General features: G+C 52.5%; 1 protein-coding gene across 1 annotated transcript in view; it reads right to left on the bottom strand.

Annotated features, from left to right (window-relative positions):
- Positions 1-296: 296 nt before the first annotated feature.
- LOC137358305 (plexin-B1-like) overlaps positions 297-21,729 on the bottom strand; it is a 58,885-nt gene continuing 37,452 nt past the window's right edge. The window contains 19 exon segments of the mRNA XM_068024239.1: positions 297-1,316; positions 1,636-1,710; positions 1,968-2,043; positions 4,100-4,164; positions 5,062-5,209; positions 5,357-5,517; positions 5,814-5,980; positions 6,722-6,809; positions 7,408-7,511; positions 8,300-8,459; positions 9,216-9,362; positions 11,960-12,026; positions 14,450-14,628; positions 15,306-15,523; positions 15,621-15,721; positions 16,244-16,392; positions 17,082-17,258; positions 18,126-18,365; positions 20,086-20,236. Coding sequence (XP_067880340.1) covers positions 1,212-1,316; positions 1,636-1,710; positions 1,968-2,043; positions 4,100-4,164; positions 5,062-5,209; positions 5,357-5,517; positions 5,814-5,980; positions 6,722-6,809; positions 7,408-7,511; positions 8,300-8,459; positions 9,216-9,362; positions 11,960-12,026; positions 14,450-14,628; positions 15,306-15,523; positions 15,621-15,721; positions 16,244-16,392; positions 17,082-17,258; positions 18,126-18,365; positions 20,086-20,236 — 2,578 coding nt within the window. The 3' untranslated portion in view covers positions 297-1,211.

Below are 21,729 nucleotides of genomic sequence, written 5' to 3'. Positions count from 1 at the left end.
GCTTGGGCCGGGAGGAGGATCTCCTCGTCGGTCTGCTCCTGGGCCTGGCCAAGGTGGCAATTCACAGGTCCAGGTTGCGGGCCGTCGGGGGTTCCGTCCTCCCCGATTGCCTGCCCCTCTTCCGCGGTTACGTTCGCGCCCGGGTGTCCCTGGAAAAGGAGCATGCGGTGTCCGCCGGTACGCTTGAGGCCTTCCGCGACCGGTGGGCACCGCAGGGACTGGAGGGATAATTCAAACCGCCCGAGCGGTCCGGCATGAAAGGAGTCCAGGCAAACGACGAAGCCTAATTTCCGTCCTGTTTTTTTTTTATTATTGAAAAACGTGTACACCTTCGCGATACAAACAGATTGTGGGAAGACACAGTGCATCCATCCATTAAGGCATCAGTGAATTAAAGGCAGACTGTTGTCCAGTCTGTGGAAGTGCTCGAGTGTGTTTGGAAACAGTTGGAGGGAGGAGGGGGGGGGGGGGGGTTGTTATTTGGGTGCGAATGCTACTTTGTCTTTCTGTGTCCTGCTCTATCAAAGGCATCCCTGATCACCCCAGGAAAATAAAACTGCCCCCCCCCTCCCGTCTCACTGGGTGTGAGTCCCACAGAAACCAGCCACATTCTAGTCTCCTTGCCCACTCTGCAAGTGACAGAGAGAGAGACAGACAAGAGTGAGCAATATTCTGGAAATAGGCTGGACTCTTTCTGCACCCAGCATTCAAAACAGGAAAGTCTGTGCAAAAGTAACCGACCGCATATAAATAAAACCCTATCCGTTTCGCGCAGACTGTCCGCGCCCCGGGAAGGGCTCAAACTCTGTACAAAAAAACACCACAACCTTTAGCATCTCAATCGCACGAATTCTAACTTCGGAACACAATCGCCCGGGTCCGTCGGCGGCGAGAACGTCACAAGCTCTTGGAGGCGCCCAACCGCGCGGGGCGGGGAGTTCGGGTGGCGGGGGGGGGGGGGTGGGGGTGATGGTGGGGGGGGTAGGCGGTGCTCGGGCCCCGACGAGGGAGTGTCGCTTCGGCTGCCCGTCGCATCCAACGCTGCCCGTCTCTGCCCGCGGTTTCTTCCCGCAGGCGCGTCGGGCACTCGTGGAGCAATCTTCGACGAGCTGGCGCAGGCGATCGTGCGGCTGTCGAATGCTGGTCTGGGGAAGGAGCCCAAACGTCCCTCCGTGCCTCCTCCTCGCCACCCCCCGGCTCCTGTCCCTCTGTTACAAATCCGTAACTTTATTTTCTACAAGAGCTGCAATCTGTTGAAGCCGGTAGGACAGCTGCATCTTCTGACCCACTGCATCCTCTTCCAGGCCAATCATTATCTGGAGAGGGGTGCAGAGAGGGGGAGGAACAGAACACACAAGTTATCGAAATGATTACGTGGCTTCAAAGATTTGTGCACATGAACCCCATCTCTCTCTATTCCCCCCCCCCCCCCCAACCCCTTGAAAATTATACCCTTTATCTGGCCTCTCCTCGTTTCTCCGACTAAAAATGTATCACTGCACACTTCTCTCTGCGTTAAACTGTATCTGCCTCCCGTCTGCCCGGGTTCAAGGGCATTATTTAAGTTCCTGCCTTCATTCAAGCCCCCGCACGATTCGCGTTAACCCCGTTACAGCTGCAGCAGTGTTCACTAACCTGGTCGTAGTATTTGCTGATGTAATTGTAGAGCTCGTGAAGGGCCACCGTGCTGTTCAGCGCTGGTACGCAGTTCTGCAAGGGGAAGCAGTGATCTGATTAATCGGCGCGTCCATCTACACCAGGGGCGCGCTCGGTTTGTAACCCATACCGCTGGGCGTGGGCACAGGAGCAGGAGGGGGGGGGGGGCCCATTCAGCCCCTCGTGGGCCTATCCCACAGGAACAGGAGGGGGGGCCCATTCAGCTCCTCTCAAGAGCAGGCAAACATTCCCAATAGCAGCCCCGATGCCAGACCGGCCCCGAGCACCGCCGGTACACTTTCAGGACTCACCGCGGAGAGGTCCGTCAGCGCCGAGTTCATTTCCTGGTAACTTGCCGAGGCCATTTGTCGGATGTCAGCATAATACCTGCAAAGATACAACACCGGTAAGCATCTCCTCCGGGCTTGTCACCACCCCAGCAGTGTCCCAGAGCACCTCACAGCCGACAAGGCACTTTTTTCGAAGCGCGGTCCCTGTTATAATGTAGGGCTGCCAATTTGCGCACAGCAAGATCCCGCAAACAGCAATGCGATAAACGACAGCGATCATCTGTTTCTCAATGATGTTGCTGTGGCACTCCCTCAGTACTCGCACTGGGACTGTCGAAATGGAATCTATGACCATTGACTTAACGGAGAGAGCGAGAACTAATGAGTCAAGGCCGACAGTGTATTGTTACGAAAGTGCTTCTGTTTTTTGTTAAAAATATTTTTTTTTTGAGAATTCATAGCTAACCTGAGGAACATTGGACCAGATTTTTCCCCCAAGAGGGTCATCAAGAGGTCACTGAAAGGACTTGTTTGACAGCATCATTTACTGGTTGTCACATGACTCCAGTTAAAAATAGAACAGAAACCCTGGTAATTGGGGGAAGATGCGTGCAGAGAAGTGACAGGTCAGAGGGTGGATTTTTGTGTTTCCGGCCTCACTTTTGAATTGGTTGGAGTTTAGAAAGAATAAATGAAGGATGGAATCCCAGTTCAGCCCAGCCTGTTTAAACAAAGGCCTGCAGAAAAAGGAAGAGAACTTCCAAGGAGAGAATTCCCAAGGAAGGAGAGAAGAGCACAACCCAGCTCAGCTTCCCAGCACCTCTCTAAAAGACCCTGTGAAGTCCACTGTGTCAATTCACCTCATCTCCTGTCTTTGAAGAAAAGCCTGCTAAATTAATTCTCACCACCACTTGAAAAGAATTTTCTAAAAGATCCCAGTGACCCGTCTACATGTACTCGAACGCCAGACTGTATGCCAGTTTTGGAACACAGCATATCTCATCTGTTTTTTTTCTTCAAGAATGAGCAACTATTCAGCTCAAGTGTTTTTTTTTTTGTCTGTAACAGAGCTCTATACAAAAATCCCTTTTATTTTTCCAGTTAACTGGTGTATGTGTGAGTGTGAGGGGCTAAGGTAAAAAAAGGGAACTTTTTATATTTCAATCTGTGTGTTTATGCTTTACTTAATTACTGGTTCAGACCGGTTTTATAATAAACTGACAATTTTGTTTATTATAGAAACCTGGTTGGTGTGTTTTATTCTGGGAAAAATAAAGTATATGATCGAACGCTTTGGTAAGTGGGAAAATTTAAATATATGTTGTGACCTGTGGAGAAGTGGGACTAGAATAAACCGCATTCCTCCCGTCTCGGTCTTAACAGTACTGACACTGTTAACCGTCAACTCTCTCCGTCAGTCCCTCCCTGACTTTCTGTTACTCTACTGCTCCAAAATTCCTCCTTCTCCCCGCATCCGTTCAAACCAAGACTCGTTCCTCCCACTTTCTCTGAAACCATTCTTTCCCAGGAGCTCGACACTGTGGGGAATCCCTCACACCGCCTTCCCTGCAAGCTACAGGCTTGTTCAAACCAAACGGGGCGTTCCCCCAAACCAACACCTCCCGTTTTTTGTTTTGAATTGTTCTTTCCTGGGATGTGGGCATCGCTGGCAAGGCCAGCATTTGCTGCCCATCCCGAATTGGCCGTTGATGGTGGAGTTAGGTCATTTCGGAGGGCAGTTAAGAGTCACCCACATGACTGTGGGTCTGGAGACACATGTAGACCAGACCGGGTAAGGGTGGCAGATTTCCTTCCCTGAAGGACAGTAGTGAACGAGATGGATTTTTATGACAATCGATGGCACCATTATACTGAGACTCGTTTAAAATTCCTGATTTTTATTCGTTGAACTTATTAACAAACTGAATTGAAATTCTACCAGCTGCAGTAGTGGGATTTGAACCCAGGGTCCAGGCCTTTGAATTACAAAATGGATTTGAAGTAGAGCAAAGAGCAGGGGTGGGATGTGGGATTAGTTGGATAGCTCTTGCAAAGAGCCAGCACAGGCATGAAGGGACGAAGGGACGAATGGCCTCCTCCTGGCTGAACGATTCCATCATTCTAACACACGAGGTGTAGACCGTGCAACTTACTGTTCCACCATCTGTCTGTACCGAGGGATCTCCTTTGCGTAGAGCAGCTTATTAATTGGTGAATCCTAATGAGGAGGAGAAAACATGAGGAAAATATCAGAGATGATGTTGGAAATTGGCCAAATAAATTCCCGTTCACTCCCATTGCACAGACTTTCAATGGACCCAAACCCTTTCCCGTTCACTTCCACTGTACACAATCCCAATGGACCCAAACCCCTTCCCATTCACTCCCACTGTACACAATCCCAATGGACCCAAACCCCTTCCCATTCACTCCCACTGTACACAATCCCAATGGACCCAAACCCCTTCCCATTCACTCCCACTGTACACAATCCCAATGGACCCAAACCCCTTCCCATTCACTCCCACTGTACACAATCCCAATGGACCCAAACCCCTTCCCATTCACTCCCACTGTACACAATCCCAATGGACCCAAACCCCTTCCCATTCACTCCCACTGTACACAATCCCCTTCCCATTCACTCCCACTGTACACAATCCCAATGGACCCAAACCCCTTCCCATTCACTCCCACTGTACACAATCCCAATGGACACAAACCCCTCCCCGTTCACTCCCATGTACACAATCCCAATGGACCCAAACCCCTCCCCGTTCACTCCCACTGTACACAATCCCAATGGACCCAAACCCCTCCCCGTTCACTCCCACTGTACACAATCCCAATGGACCCAAACCCCTTCCCGTTCACTCCCACTGTACACAATCCCAATGGACCCAAACCCCTTCCAGTTCACTCCCACTGTACACAATCCCAATGGACCCAAACCCCTTCCCATTCACTCCCACTGTACACAATCCCAATGGACCCAAACCCCTTCCCCGTTCACTCCCACTGTACACAATCCCAATGGACCCAAACCCCTTCCAGTTCACTCCCACTGTACACAATCCCAATGGACCCCCCCCCCCCGCCCTCCACCGACACTCACCCGCCCCACTTTGTGCTCAGTGGTGGTGCACGAATCCATGAAGGTCTGGGCGATAACCGACAGTGCGGCATCCACCGTGTCCGATAGCTGAATATCAAAAATAAAGTGGGGGTTCTTCAGGATATTCAACCAGAAACGCAGCGGCAAACTGGGAACCAGAAGCAGGAAAACCATTAAACCGGGAATGGGAATACTGGGAAAGCCATTAAACCAGGTAGACCGCCGGCTGCGCGACTCCCCTTCAGCAACCGCCCCTGGCCTCCCGCTGTCCCAGTCTACCACCCCTCCCCCCTACCTGTTTGTTTTCCAGATGTGGATTATCTCAGGGTCCACGATGCCGTGCCTCGCTGCTTGGTCATCCAGGAAGTCGAACAAGTACTTAACCGCCAGCGGGACGGGGCGGCTGGCGCTCAGAATGATCTGGAAGGCGTCGTCCACAAATTTCTGGTGTATCCCCTGTGGGAGACCGAAGGAAGGAGAAAGAGGGGGGAGGGGCATTTGTTAATAACCGTGTGGCGCTCATACAGTGCGTTCACCCGCCGTTCAAACAACGCTGGGGGGGGTGTCAGGCCGAGATTGGCCAAGTTTCCAAAGTGAGGCTGGACCCCCAAAGACTTCTGGGGCTCCCTCCTCTTCCTAAAAGGCTCAAGAGGGGCTGAATGGCCTCCTCCTGTCCCTGTGTAACGGGCTCGAGGATGGGGCTGAATGGGACCCACCCCCCACCCCGACACCCGTCCCTTCGGCACACCAACCTTCATGGATAGCAGCCTGGTCAGGTAGATCTCCGGAATGGCTTTGGCTCGCTCCCGTTCTCGGAGGCTGTTCCGCCTTGGCTTCACCACTTCGGGCTCCTCGATGGGTTTCACCAAGTGCCAGTACTTCACAGCGCCCTCCTCCACGTCCTCTAACATGGGGGTCTCTGCGGAGTCACGAAGGTGTCAGTGAATTCCGGAGCTTAGGCATTGGCCGCCAATGGTGGAGCGATGGGAATCGGGGGTATGCTCAAGAGGCCAGAATTGGAGGGAGCGCAGAGATCTCGGAGGGTTGTAGGAGGTTACAGAGATAGGGAGGGTTGTAGGGGCTGGAGGAGGTTACAGAGATGGTGGGAGGGGTGGGGGATGAGGGCCAATGGGGCGGATTTGAAAACGAGGATGATAATTTTTAAATGGAGGTGTCGCTGGACCGGGAGTCAGTGTAGGTCAGCGAGCACAGAGGGGGTGACGGGTGAACGGGACTCGGTGCGAGCGAGGACACGGGGGTAGCAGAGTTTAGCAGAGAGTCTGGGCAAATCCTCGAAAGTGGAAGGACAGGTTCAGAAGGCTGGTTCAGAAGTATACGGGATCCTGCGCTTTAGAAACAGAGAAGACAAAAAGCACGGACCTTATGCTAAATCTTTCTAAAACACTGGTCGGGCCTCAGCCGGAGGATTGCGTCCAATTCTGGTCGCCATCTTTCAGAAGGTTGTCGAGGCCTCGGGGAGGGTGTGGAGGAGATTTACTGGAATGGTCCCAGGGATGAGGGAAATGTACAGGGATGTGGGGGAAAGAGCAGGAGGGGAGTGGGATTAATTGGATAGCTCTTTCGAAGTGCCAGCTCAGGGACGATGGGCCGAATGGTCACAGTTATCAAGAAGCAGTGCCTGATAAGGCACCCTACTTACTCTCTCCCACCAGGCAACCTTGGTGGGGTTCTTTGGTCAGGACTGTGTGCGCCCTGGGGACAAGAGCTACTGTCGCACCATCAGGTACCTGAAAGGAACAAGAGGCAATGATACGGTTAGGGTGAAACACACTCGAGCTGGTTATTCGCTATGCTGGGAACAACTTTTTAAACAAAGCGCCGAATATATTTTTGAATGGCGAGAGGCTGGGGAATGTTTGCATTCAGAGGGACCCGGGTATTGTACATGTATCCCAGAAAGTTAACATGCAAGGACATCAAGCAATTAGCAAGGCAAATGGTATGTTCGCCTTTATTACAAAGGGATTGGGATAGAAGGAAGCTTTCCTACAATTATACAGGGTATTGGTGAGGAGTATTATGTACAGTTTTCATCTGCTTACCGAAGGAAGGATATACTTGCCCTAGAGAGCGTGCACGGGAGGTTCAGCACATGGGTTCCTGGAATGAGGTCGATGATCAGCCATGATCATATTGAATGGGGGAGCAGGCTCGAGGGGCTGAAGGGCCTCCTCCTGCTCCTACCTCTCATGGCCGCCGCTGCATTATGTGAAACCCACTCTGCCCCTTTAATCTTTCTGTCCTGGGCCCTGCTGACTGCTCCAGGGAGCAGGCTGTTGCCGGGACACTGTATGCGGCTTGGGTGTGCCCTGATCTTTCGCTCACCTTGTAATGCAGCAGGGTGTTCAGCCGCTTCCACTGGCCTTGCACGACAGACGTGACATCCTCGTTCGACAACGTCAGGTGACCCGCGACCCCCGCACGCCACTCTGAGCAGGGGCGACAAGAAAAGAAAGAACCGGAACCGGCGGCAACCGCCGAGGCCCAAATTAATCTTCAACCCCAACCGTGCATTTATATATCTCCTTTTAACAAGTAAAACATCCGCAAGGCACCGTCGCAGTAAATCCGCACCCCCCCCACCCCCCCCCCCCAAGCCACATCAGGAGATATTAGGGACAGGCGACCGAAAGCGCGGTCAAAGAGGTCATAAAGAAGGCTCATCTCGGGGTCAAATGTGACGCCGAGGTTGCGAACAGTCTGGTTCGGCCTCACACAGTTGTCAGGGAGAGGGATGGAGTCGGCAGAGAGGGAGCGGAGTTTGGAGCTGGGACCGAAAACAACGGTTTCAGTTTTCCCGATATTTAACTGGAGGGAATTTCCGCTCGTCCAGTACTGGATGTCGGAGAAGCAGTCTGATAGTTCAGAGGCAGCGGAGGTGTGGAGAGAGGTGATGGTGGAGGTAGAGCTGGGTGTCGTCAGCATGTGTGTGAAAACTAACGGTGTGCTTTCGGATGATGTTGCCGAGGGGCAGCGTGTAGATGGGAAAATGGGAAGGGGCCGAGGAGAGATCCTGGGGGGGTGGCGGGGAACACCACGGGAGCAGGAAGGGAGGCCGTTGCAAGTGATTCCCTGACTACGATTAGATAGATAAGAACGGAAGTAGGTGAGAGCAGTCCGTCCCATACACAAATAGCCCTGGGATAGAGTCCCAGGGAATAGGGTGCCTGTTGATTTGGAGCAACGGAGCGTTATAACAGGCAAGCAGTAAGTGTACCGAGGTCTACAGTGTCCGCCCTGGGCCTCTGTGAGAACGGCATTCCTTTGTGGATCTGATCCAGGACTTTTTCCTTTGCCTGGTTGACCGTGTCCACATCGAGAACCTTCACGGGAATGGCAGGAGCGTCGGCGCCATTTTTCATGAGAACATTAAGAGTCTGGGACACAGAGAGGGGAGATCAGTGTTAACAAAGCAATTCAGATACTTACACGCTCACAACAGCAGACAAAACCTTGTTTCGTCTCAAAGACGGCACCTCCGACAGTACGGCGCTCCCTCAGTACTGACCCTCCGACAGTGCGGCGCTCCCTCAGTACTGACCCTCCGACAGTGCGGCGCTCCCTCAGTACTGACCCTCCCACAGTGCGGCGCTCCCTCAGTACTGACCCTCCCACAGTGCGGCGCTCCCTCAGTACCGACCCTCCCACAGTGCGGCGCTCCCTCAGTACTGACCCTCCGACAGTGCGGCGCTCCCTCAGTACTGACCCTCCGACAGCGCGGCGCTCCCTCGGCACTGACCCTCCGACAGCGCGGCGCTCCCTCGGCACTGACCCTCCGACAGCGCGGCGCTCCCTCGGCACTGACCCTCCGACAGTGCGGCGCTCCCTCGGCACTGACCCTCCGACAGTGCGGCGCTCCCTCGGCACTGACCCTCCGACAGTGCGGCGCTCCCTCGGCACTGACCCTCCGACAGTGCGGCGCTCCCTCAGTACTGACCCTCCTACAGCGTGGCGCTCCCTCGGCACTGACCCTCCGACAGTGCGGCGCTCCCTCGGTACTGACCCTCCGACAGTGCGGCGCTCCCTCGGAACTGACCCTCAGTAGTTTTTTGTTCAGTCAAGCTGAGGTTTACGGACGGAGAGGGGGCCAGTCGGGATAGTGGAGTATGGAGGGGACGTGAAGGTGTACTCACCAGTGGTTTGTACTGTACATCCTCCAGGAGCAGTCGGTTATCGTTTAAAGTATACTTTGCCTTTCCAGTTTTCTCATCCACAGGTCCTTTATCCACTTGGTGTTTGATAGCCCGCACTAAGGTGTAGAGAGGTTCTCCCGCAGACTCCTGGGTGAAAGGTGAGTGTAGAACGGTCAGGTCCCTGGGCAGAACTCGGGGACAAGGCCCACAGACAGTAGCTGAAAGAAACCTCGCCCGATGGGAGACCGGGATCAGCCGAACCCTGCCCGATCGGAGACCGGGATCAGCCGAACCCCGCCCGATGGGAGACCGGGATCAGGTTTATAGCTTGCACTCAGAACTGTGAACCTGGAGATAGGTAGCTGTGCACAGACCAGAGAGAACGAATACAAGCACACAAAATGGAACTCACTCACTCTCAGATACACACACACACACACACATCTGAGTGAACTTTTCACAGCTCACTCTCTCTATCTGTCTTTCTCTATCTATGTCTCTCTCTCTCTCCCTTTTTCTCTCCCATTTTGTCTCTCTCTTTTTCTTCCCATCTAGACTCTATCTTTTCTCCGCTGGTCCAGTCTCTTCCCACCTACATCCATGACTCTTCTGACGCCCTACGTCATTTTGACAATTTCCAGTTTCCTGGTCCCAACCGCCTCCTCTTCACTATGGACGTCCAATCGCTCTCCACCTCCATCCCCCACCAGGATGGTTTGAGGGCTCTCCGCTTCTTCCTGGAACAGAGGCCCAACCAGTCCCCATCCACCACCACCCTCCTCCGCCTGGCTGAACTTGTTCTCACATTGAACAACTTCTCCTTCAACTCCATGCATTTCCTTCAAGTAAAAGGTGTCGCTATGGGTACCCGCATGGGTCCTAGTTATGCCTGTCTATTTGTGGGATATGTCGAGCATTCTTTGTTCCAGTCCTACTCAGGCCCCCTCCCCCAACTCTTTTTCCAGTACATTGATGACTGTATCGGTGCCGTTTCCTGCTCCCGCCCCGAACTAGAAAACTTTATCAACTTTGCTTCCAATTTCCACCCTTCTCTCACCTTTACATGGTCCATCTCTGACACTTCCCTTCCCTTCCTCGACTTCTCTGTCTCCATCTCTGGGGATAGGTTGTCTACCAATATCCATTATAAGCCCACTGACTCCCACAGCTACCTCGACTACACTTCTTCACACCCTACCTCCTGTAAGGACTCCATTCCATTCTCCCAGTTTCTCCGTCTCCGACGCATCTGCTCTGATGATGCTACCTTCCATGACGGTGCTTCTGATATGACCTCCTTTCCCCTCAACCGAGGATTTCCCCCCACTGTGGTTGACAGGGCCCTCAACCGTGTCCGACCCATTCCCCGCACCTCTACCCTCACCCCTTCCCCTCCCTCCCAGAACCGTGACAGGGTTCCCCTTGTCCTCACTTTTCATCCCACCAGCCTCCATATCCAAAGGATCATCCTCCGCCATTTTCGCCACCTCCAGCGTGATGCCACTACCAGTCGCATCTTCCCCTCCCTTCCCCTGTCAGCATTCCGAAGGGATCGTTCCCTCCACGACACCCTGGTCCACTCCTCCATTACCCCCACCACCTCGTCCCCGTCCCAGGGCATCTTCCCTTGCAATCGCAGGAGGTGTAATACCTGTCCCTTTACCTCCTCTCTCCTCACTATCCCAGGCCCCAAACACTCCTTTCAGGTGAAGCAGCGATTTACTTGTACTTCTTTCAATGTAGTATACTGTATTCGCTGCTCACAGTGTGGTCTCCTCTACATTGGGGAGACCAAGCGCAGACTGGGTGACCGCTTTGCGGAACATCTCCGCTCAGTCCGCAAGCAGGACCCTGAGCTTCCGGTTGCTTGCCATTTCAACACTCCCCCCTGCTCTCATGCTCACATCTCTGTCCTGGGCTTGCTGCAGTGTTCCAGTGAACATCAACGCAAGCTCGAGGAACAGCATCTCATCTACCGATTAGGCACACTACAGCCTGCCGGACTGAACATTGAGTTCAATAATTTCAGAGCATGACAGCCCCCCACTTTACTTTCATTTTTAGTCATTTTTTCTTCCTTTTTTTTTTGGCATTCCTTTTTACATTTTTTACAATCTTTTTTTGTATTTATTTCAGTTCATCTTAGTTTGTTCAGTTTGCTCACCCACTGTTTTTTTCAGGTTGTTTTTCTTCAGGTTTGCACTTGCTGATGTTCAATATTCAGTATATTCACACCTAATCTGTACTAATGCTTTGTCTTTCAACACACCATTAACATATTGTTTGCCTTTGCTCCGTGACCTTTTGGTCAGCTATGTGGCCTGGTCCAATCTGCACCTTCTCCTTTGTTATCTCTTGCCCAACCCCCACCTCACTTGTTTATAATCTGTGACTTTTCTAATATTTGTCAGTTCCGAAGAAGGGTCACTGACCCAAAACGTTAACTCTGCTTCTCTTTCCACAGATGCTGCCAGACCTGCTGAGTGAATCCAGCATTTCTTGTTTTTGTCTCTCTCTCTCTTGCACTCACTCCATCTCTCTCCCCCTTTCTCTCTCTAGCTTTCCCTGTCTCTCTTCCTCATTTTTCTCTCTCTCTCTCTCCCCCGTCTCTCTATCTCTGGCTCTCACTCTCTGTCTCTCTCTATTTCTCTCTCTCTCTGCGTCTCCCTGACTCTCTGTCTCTCACATAGTTGTACACAGGCTCAGCACAAACGTTTACTCTGAACGCACATTGTCTCACTTACCTTGAGGAAGGTGTAGAGACAGAGAGAGATCCAGTTTGTCAGCAGCTTCTCCACCACCGTCTCGGTCCTGAGAAGACAAAACCCAACCTTGGATTACACCCCCGCAGGTCAACACCATCCCCATCAAACACTCCCCAGGACAGGTACAGCACGGGGTTAAGATACAGACTAAAGCTCCCTCTACACCGTCCCCATCAAACACTCCCAGGACAGCATGGAAAAGGATAGGACTGGTCCTCAGGTTGAATGTCCTAAATTGGGGGAAGGCTAATTTCGATGGCATCAGACAGGACCTCTCAAAAGTTGAATGGGAGAGGCTGTTTACAGGTAAAGGGACATCTGGCAAGTGGGAGGCTTTTTAAAGTGAGAGAGGAAGAGTTCAGGGCCGGCATGTTCCTGTTAGATGGAAGGGCAAGGCTGGCAAATTGACGAGGGATATTGAGGGTCTGGTCAGAACAAAGAAGGAGGCATATGTCAGGTAAAGGCAGCTGGGATCGAGCGAGTCCCTCGAGGAGTACAGGGGATGTAGGAGTACACTTAAGAAGGAAATTAGGAGAGCGAAAAGGGGCCACGAGATTTCTCCGGCAGATAAGATAAAGGAGAATCCTAAAAGATTCTATAAGTATATTAAGAGTAAAAGGGTAGCTAGGGAGAGAGTAGGTCCCCTTAAGGATCAGTGTGGTAATCTATATGTGGAGCCACGGGAAATGGGCGAGGTCTTAAATGAATATTTCTCGTCCGTATTTACCATGGAGAAGGTCATGGAAGCTAGTGAGTTCAAGGGAGGGAACAGCGATATCCTGGAGCATATCAACATTACAAAGGAGGAGGTGTGGGAGGTTTTGAAGCGCATTAAGGTGGATAAATCCCCAGGACCTGACCAGGTGTATCCTAGGATGCTCTGGGAAGCAAGGGAGGAGATTGCCGGGGCCCTGGCAGAGATTTTTGTATCATCGTTTCGGGTGAGGTACCGGAAGACTGGAGGATAGCTAATGTTGTGCCTTTATTTAAGAAGGGCAGCAGGGATAAGCCAGGGAACTACAGGCCGGTGAGCCTTACATCAGTGGTGGGAAAGTTATTGGAAGGGATTCTGAGAGACAGGATTTATATGCATTTGGAAAGGCAAGGTCTGATTAGGGATAGTCAGCATGGCTTTGTGCGTGGGAAATCATGTCTCATGAATTTGATTGAGTTTTTTGAGAAGGTGACCAAGAGGATTGATGAGGGCAGGGCAGTGGACGTTGTCTACATGGACTTTAGCAAGGCCTTTGACAAGGTCCCGCATGGTAGGCTGGTCCGGAAGGTTCGAACACACGGGATCCAGGGTGAGCTAGCCAATTGGATACAAAATTGGCTTGGTGTTGGGGAGGCAGAGGGTGGTAGTGGAGGGTTGTTTTTCAGATTGGAGGCCGGTGGCTAGTGGTCAGGGATCGGTGCTGGGCCCTCTGTTGTTTGTCATATATATTAATGACTTGGATGTGAATGTCGGGGGCATGATTAGTAAGTTTGCATATGACACCAAAATTGGTGTTATAGTGGACAGTGAAGAATGTTGTCTAAGGTTACAACAGGATATAGATCAACTGGGAAAGTGGACAAGGGATTGGCAAATGGAATTTAACACAGACAGGTGTGAAGTGATGCATTTTGGGAAGTTAAACCAGGGCAGGACATATACAGTGAATGGCAGGGCCCTGGGGAGTGTTGTTGAGCAGAGAGACCTTGGGGTGCAAGTACATAGTTCCCTGAAAGTGGCAACACAGGTAGACTGGGTGGTGAAGAAGGCGTATGGCATGCTTGCCTTCATCGGCCGAGGCACTGAGTACAAGAGTTGGGACGTCATGTTACAGTTGTACATAACGTTGGTTAGGCCGCATTTGGAGTACTGTGTGCAGTTCTGGTCGCCGCACTACAGGAAAGATGTGATTAAGCTCGAGAGGGTGCAGAAAAGATTCACAAGGATGTTGCCTGGTTTGGAGGGCTTGAGTTATAAAGAGGGATTGGATAGGCTGGGTCTGTTTTCCCTGGAGCGAAGGAGGCCGAGAGGGGACATGATAGAGGTATATAAAATGATGAGAGGCACAGATAGGGTAGATAGCCAGAGTCTGTTTCCCATGGTAGGGGTGACTAAAACTAGAGGGCATAGATTTCAGGTGAGAGGGTGGAGGTTTAAAGGGGATCAAAGGGGTGAATTTTTCCACCCCTTTGTGGTGGGTATCTGAAATGAGCTGCCTGAGGAGGTGGTGGAGGCCGGAACAGTAGCGACATTTAAGAGGCATCTGGACAGGTACTTGAATGAGCAAGGCATAGAGGGATATGGAATTAATGCAGGCAGGTGGGATTAGTATAGATAGACATTATGGTCGGCATGGACGCGGTGGGCCGAAGGGCCTGTTTCTATGCTGTATGACTCTATGACAGGGGTTCGATACAGGGAAAAGCTCCCTCGACATGGTCCCACTGAAATTTCGATTAAATATGGGCACTCACCTTCGTAGCATGAGTTTGGGATTCTTGGCGACGTACTGATCGACCAGGATCGTCAGCAGTGTCTTCATGATATCAGTAAAATATTCCAGCTTCCCGTGAAGGGCCACTGTCAGTAGCGATGCCACGTATGCCCGGTCTCGGGGGCTGAACGTCTGTTGATCCTCCAGCGTCTGAACAAACTGCGGGATGGAAGGTGAAAGGACGAGAAGCAAATCTTATTCCACCACAGAGCAAAGGAGCAGGAGGCGGCCATTCGGCCCATTGTGCCTGGGCTAGCTCTTTGAAAAATCTATCCAATTAATCTCACTCCCCTCCTGCTCTTCACCCCGCCCCCCCCCCCCCACCCCCCATCCCTGTACATTTTTTCCCCTTCTCGTATTTATCAAACTCCCCTTTTGAAAGTTACGATTGAATCTGCTTCCACCGCCCTTTCAGGCAGCGAGTTCCAGATCCCAACAACTCACTGCGTCGAAAACATTCTCCTCCTCTCCCCCTCTCGACCTTTTCCCGATTATCTTAAATCGGTGTCCCTCTGGTTACTGACCCTCCTCCTGCCACTGGGAATAGTTTCTCCTGATTTACTTCATCAAAGCCCTTCCTGATTTCCAACGCCCCGATTAAATCTGCCCTTAACCTTCTCTGCTCTAAGGAGAACAATCCCAGCCTCTCCCGGTCTCTCATCCCTGGGACCGTCCTGGGAAACCTTCCCTCGGACCTCTCTGCTCTGCAGAAGAAGCACTGAGGAGTTGGGCATGTTTTCCTGGGTGGGTGGGGGGGGGGGGGGCGGCGGGGGGGTGAGAGTCCGGTTTCGGGGGGTCACGAGGGCGAGGTGGGGGGCGACGGGGGATTGACTCACCCGGAGGAAGAAAGTTTTGTTGTTCAGCAGATTCCCGAGCTGATTCAGCCCCTGCGTCACCAGGGGGCGCCGCGACTCCGGGAGCGTCAGATCCCGGCCAAGAGGCGACTCCTTGTGTCCTGGGAAAAAGATCCTTTCGGCATAGGAGCGGTAATCCAGGAACGGAATCCGGGTCCCCTCCAGATCACCCGTGAGGTCCATCATTTCCGTCATCAGGTCTGAGGGCAAGGAACAGAACAGGTGATAGTTCTGACACAGGAAAGAGAGAGCGTGGGACCGGTCGCTGGATACGGGGCTGACCGAATGCTCACCTACCGGTAAATTCCCTCCGACACTGGTCACCGACACTGATCTCCAGGTTCACCAGCTGCACCAGGACCTTCTTGTACTCTCGGATGGCTTTTTTACTCTTCCTCCTGTCACAGACCACAGTCTCAATTACTGGGGAATGGCATTTTCACCCCATGAGGGTTAGATACAGAGTAAAGCTCTCTTGACACTGTCCCCATCAAACACTCCCAGGACAGGGACAGCACGGGGGTTAGATACAGAATAAAGCTCCCTCTACACTGTCCACATCAAACACTCCCAGGACAGGGACAGTACGGGGGTTAGATACAGAGTAAAGCTCCCTCTACACTGTCCCCATCAAACACTCCCAGGACAGGTACAGCACGGGGTTAGATACAGAGTAAAGCTCCCTCTACACTGTCCCCATCAAACACTCCCGGGACAGGTACAGCACGGGGGTTAGATACAGAGTAAAGCTCCCTCTACACTGTCCCCCATCAAACACTCCCCAGGACAGGTACAGCACGGGGGTTAGATACAGAGTGGCATCACAGGATGTTGCACATTGCACTAGCTCTTGCATTGATCGACTGGGTTGGCAGTGTCTATGAGGCAGGGACAAGGATCCGCTAACATTAATTGAGTACCTGTAGATGAGGATGATGACTCCCACAAGGAGAAGTACAAGCACTGCTCCCACCGCCAGTCCTATCTTCGTCTCCAGCGTGAAGAGAGCTTGTTTCTCGGTGTCGTACTGCACTTGACCGAGCTTGAACTGAAGATTTCCCATCAACACCTGCAGGCAGGAAGAAGCAGGTGCAGCAGGCAATTAGCAAGGCAAATCGTACGTTAGCCTTTCTTGCAAAGCAATTGGGGGCATAACAGGGCACTGATGAGACAACACCTGGAATACTGTGTGCAGATTTGGTCTCCTTACCCAAGGAAGGACATACTTGCACTAGAGAGCCTGCACGGGAGGTCCAGCACACTGGTTCCTGGGACGTGGGGATTGTCCGATGAGGAGAGATTGAGTAGACTAGGCCTATACTAGTTGAGAAGAATGAGAGGCGGTCTCATTGAGACGTATAAAATTCTGAGAGGGGATCTGTGGAATTCTCCGCCCCAGAGAGCTGTGGATGCCCCGTCGTTGATTCAAGACGGGGATCAGTAGATTTTTGGGTACTGAGGGAATCGAGGGATTGGGCGGGAAGGTGGAGTTGAGGTGGATCAGTCACAACGGTACTTCATCACTCAATACGATCAATAACATAAATCAGTCACGAATATATCCTCAACCCTGAACAGATCCGTTAGCAGGGATTGGACAGTGCTGTGAAAACAGCCTCTCGGCTCGGGGAACTCCAGAGAGAGAGAGAGATGGAGAGACAGAGAGAGAGAGAGAGAGAGAGAGAGAGAGAGAGAGAGAGAGAAGAGGACGGGACAATAAAAGAAGTGGAATTTTAATGCATTTAAAAAGGAACTCACGACAAATTCTGGGAAGCTCCCTCCGCCATCGGCTCTCGCTCCCCCCCGGGCCGGGGGTTGGGTTTTTGGAGGGACACAATACAAGTTGCGATGGGTCAGAGTTTTCAATACGCACGCCTCCTCTCCAATCAGCGCAATCACCTCCTCCATCTTCATCGCCAGGTCCAGTTTCTCCCCCTGATGGGCAAAAAAGAGACAGGGACTTTCCAGATACCCCGTCCACCAGCCTTCCTGACGAAGGCAGCTCCAGCAACACTCAAACCACTTGGCACTGCCCAGCACTAAGCAGCTGCATGAGCAATCTGCATCTACTCCCCTGTCTGGCATAGGAACGGGAGTAGGCCATTCAGCCTCACGAGCCTGTCCCGCCATTCAACGAGATCTTGGCTGATCTTAGACCTACCTCCATATCCCTGCCTTTTCCCCATGTCCCTTAACACCTTAAAATGCCAGAAGCTATTATTAAAGATGTTATAGCGGGGCACTGCGAAAAATTCAAGGTAATCGGGCAGAGTCAACATGGTTTTGGGAAAGGGAAATCGTGTCTATCCAATTTATTGGAGTTCTTTGAGGAAGTAACATGTGCTGTGGATAAAGGGGATGTACTGTACTTAGATTTCCAGAAGGCATTTGATAAGGTGAAACATATAAGATGCTGAGGGGTCTTGACAGGGTGGATGTGGAAAGGATGTTTCCCCTTGTGGGAGAATCTAGAACTAGGGGTCACTGTTTAAAAATAAGGGGTCGTCCATTTAAGACAGAGATGAGGTGAATTTTTTTCTCTCAGAGGGTCGTGAGTCTTTGGAATTCTCTTCATGAAAAGGCGGTGGAAGCAGAGTCTTTGAATATTTTTAAGGCAGAGGTAGATAGATTCTTGGTAAGCAAGGGGGTGGAAGGTTATCGGGGGTAGGTGGAAATGTGGTGTAATCAGTTCAGCTGTGAACTTGTTGAATGGCGGAGCAGGCTCGAAGGGGCCGAGTGGCCTACTCCTGCTCCTAATTCGGAAGTCCCCCCACCCCCCGGCCTGCACAGCCCAAGTCTTACCTCAACAGACAGGACGCTGCCTGGCCTGTACTTGTAGGGCGCAGAAGGGTCATGGGAGTTCAAAGGTCGCAGGGAAGGGTCGCTCCAGTAGGCGAATTCCGCCCCCCCGCTCACGTTGCGGAAGTCAACGACGAGATTGTCCAGGGCAAAGCCGGTGCCCGCCACTTGCGCGCCCGCCGGGATCCGAGGCGTCCGACACACCATGCGGGAGGGCGAGGTGACGTTGCAGATGTCGGAGTACTGCGGGGTGGGAAGGTGGGAGAGACAGTGGGAGTAAGACACAGTCCGGGATAAACCCAGTTCAAATCCCACCGCCCCGCCACATCATCGCAAACCATCAGTAACGCGACAGAATTCCCCCAACTCCGCCCCCGCACCCCACCCCCGCGCCGATTCTCCTCTCATCCCTCACCTCCCCCACAGTCGAGGGCGCCAACACTCCCTGGCGCTGCGGGTCCCAAGGGTGCCCATTAGCCCCACATCTCCCTCACCCCACCAGAGCTTCCCCTTCTGCATGCCCAAGTGTCAGCCGGGCAATTTGGCCTTGGGGGTCATCACAGCCAGAGCAAGCACCTTTCCCGAACCCATATCAGGGTCACTGGACAGGGATCAGGAGCAGGAATCCTGGCTTCACAGAAGCATATATTTGACCCCGAGCCACATCAGGAGATATCAGGGACCAGCGACCAAAAGCTCGGTCAAAGACGTCGGTTTTTAAGGAGGAGAGAGAGAGGCGGAGAGGTTTAGGGAGGGAATTCCAGAGCTTAGGGCCCCAGGCAGCTGAAGGCACGGCCGCCAATGGTGGAGCGATGAGAATCGGGGGATGGTCAAGAGGCCAGAATTGGAGGAGGGCAGAGATCTCGGAGGGTTGTCGGGTCTGGAGGAGGTTACAGAGATAGGGAGGGTTGTAGGGGGCTGGAGGAGGTTACAGAGATAGGGAGGGTTGTAGGGGCTGGAAGAGGTTACAGAGATAGGGAGGGTTGTAGGGGTTGGGGGAGCTTACAGAGATAGGGAGGGTTGTAGGGGTTGGAGGAGGTTACAGAAATAGGGAGGGTTGTAGGGGCTGGAGAAGGTTACAGAGATAGGGAGGGTTGTAGGGGGCTGGAGGAGGTTACAGAGATAGGGAGGGTTGTAGGGGCTGGAAGAGGTTACAGAGATAGGGAGGGTTGTAGGGGTTGGGGGAGCTTACAGAGATAGGGAGGGTTGTAGGGGTTGGAGGAGGTTACAGAAATAGGGAGGGTTGTAGGGGCTGGAGAAGGTTACAGAGATAGGGAGGGTTGTAGGGGGCTGGAGGAGGTTACAGAGATAGGGAGGGTTGTAGGGGCTGGAGGAGATTTCAGAGATAGGGAGGGTTGTAGGGGTTGGAGGAGGTTTCAGAGATAGGGAGGGTTGTAGGGGTTGGAGGAGGTTACAGAGATAGGGAGGGTTGTAGGGGCTGGAAGAGGTTACAGAGATAGGGAGGGTTGTAGGGGCTGGAAGAGGTTACAGAGATAGGGAGGGTTGTAGGGATTGGAGGAGGTTAGAGAGATAGGGAGGGTTGTAGGGGCTGGAAGAGGTTACAGAGATAGGGAGGGTTGTAAGGGGCTGGAGGAGGTTACAGAGATAGGGAGGGTTGTAGGGGCTGGAGGAGGTTTCAGAGATAGGGAGGGTTGTAGGGGGCTGGAGGAGGTTACAGAGATAGGGAGGGTTGGGGGAGGTTACAGAGGTAGGGAGGCGTAACAGGAGGACATGGAGGGATTTGAGGATGTGGAAATAGACAAAGTAATGGACAGCACCCGCCTGCGGACTGCTCTCCTGAATCTTATTCCTGCTTTCCGGGAAGAGGGTTGGCTCCGAATTGCGGAATTGCCCCCTCCCTCGCCCGTCCTTCTCCCTCCTCCTCTCCTGCATAGCCTGGATCAAACCCAGGGCTGCCCTGCGCTTAGTGGCCTGGTGCTGAAACCATTGCAGCGAGCAGTACCTCGGAGTCCTGCTGGGGGAGTTCGGTGCTGTCCTGGGACGTCCTGTCCTCATTTCTCCGCCTTCGTGCTCTGGGTTTCAGCCAGACCTTTAGCAGCGGGTGCTGCACAACATTCAGGTCCTCACCCTGAACGTATATGGCTCGGCCACCACTGCAGAGAGCCACAAGGAGACAGTCAACGAGTCGCAACTCCCATTTATCCCAATTAATCCCACACCCCCCTACCCCGCTCCTTCCCCCATAACCCTGTAAATCCACCACCCCCCGCCCTTCCAATATTTCTCCAATTCCCCCTTTCGAAAGTTACTATTGAATCTGCTTCCACTGCCCTTTCAGGCAGCGTGTTCCCAGATCACTACAACTCGCTGTGTCAAAAAAATTCTCCTCGTCTCCCCCTCTGGTTCTTTTACCAGTCAGTCTCTATATCCCCTGGTTAGAACGCACCTGGAGCACTGTGCACAGATCCAGTCTCCATATCTTCTTGGTTAGCCCACACTCGGAGCACTGTGCACAGTTCCAGTCTCCATATCCCTTGGTTAGACCACACTTGGAGCACTGTGCACAGTTCCAGTCTCCATATCCCTTGGTTAGACCACACTTGGAGCACTGTGCACAGTTCCAGTCTCCATATCCCTTGGTCAGACCACACTTGGAGCACTGTACACAGTTCCAGTCTCCATATCCCTTGGTTAGACCACACTTGGAGCACTGTGCACAGTTCCAGTCTCCATATCCCTTGGTTAGACCACACTTGGAGTACTGTACACAGTTCCAGTCTCCATATCCCTTAGTTAGACCACACTTGGAGCACTGTACACAGTTCCAGTCTCCATATCCCTTGGTTAGACCACACTTGGAGCACTGTACACAGTTCCAGTCTCCATATCCCTTGGTTAGACCACACTTGGAGCACTGTGTACAGTTCCAGTCTCCATATCCCTTGGTTAGACCACACTTGGAGCACTGTGCACAGTTCCAGTCTCCATATCCCTTGGTTAGACCACACTTGGAGCACTGTGCACAGTTCCAGTCTCCATATCCCTTGGTTAGACCACACTTGGAGCACTGTGCACAGTTCCAGTCTCCATATCCCTTGGTTAGACCACACTTGGAGCACTGTACACAGTTCCAGTCTCCATATCCCTTGGTTAGACCACACTTGGAGCACTGTGCATAGTTCCAGTCTCCATATCCCTTGGTTAGACCACACTTGGAGCACTGTGCACAGTTCCAGTCTCCATATCCCTTGGTTAGACCACACTTGGAGCACTGTGCACAGTTCCAGTCTCCATATCCCTTGGTTAGACCACACTTGGAGCACTGTGCACAGTTCCAGTCTCCATATCCCTTGGTTAGACCACACTTGGAGCACTGTGCACAGTTCCAGTCTCCATATCCCTTGGTTAGACCACACTTGGAGCACTGTGCACAGTTCCAGTCTCCATATCCCTTGGTTAGACCACACTTGGAGCACTGTGCACAGTTCCAGTCTCCATATCCCTTGGTTAGACCACACTTGGAGCACTGTGCACAGTTCCAGTCTCCATATCCCTTGGTTAGACCACACTTGGAGCACTGTACACAGTTCCAGTCTCCATATCCCTTGGTTAGACCACACTTGGAGCACTGTGCATAGTTCCAGTC

The sequence above is a fragment of the Heterodontus francisci genome, chromosome 49 (assembly GCF_036365525.1).
Source record: "Heterodontus francisci isolate sHetFra1 chromosome 49, sHetFra1.hap1, whole genome shotgun sequence".
NCBI lineage: Eukaryota > Metazoa > Chordata > Chondrichthyes > Heterodontiformes > Heterodontidae > Heterodontus > Heterodontus francisci.
The sequence above is the reverse complement of the archived record's forward strand: the minus strand, read 5'-3'. Positions and strand labels throughout refer to the sequence as shown.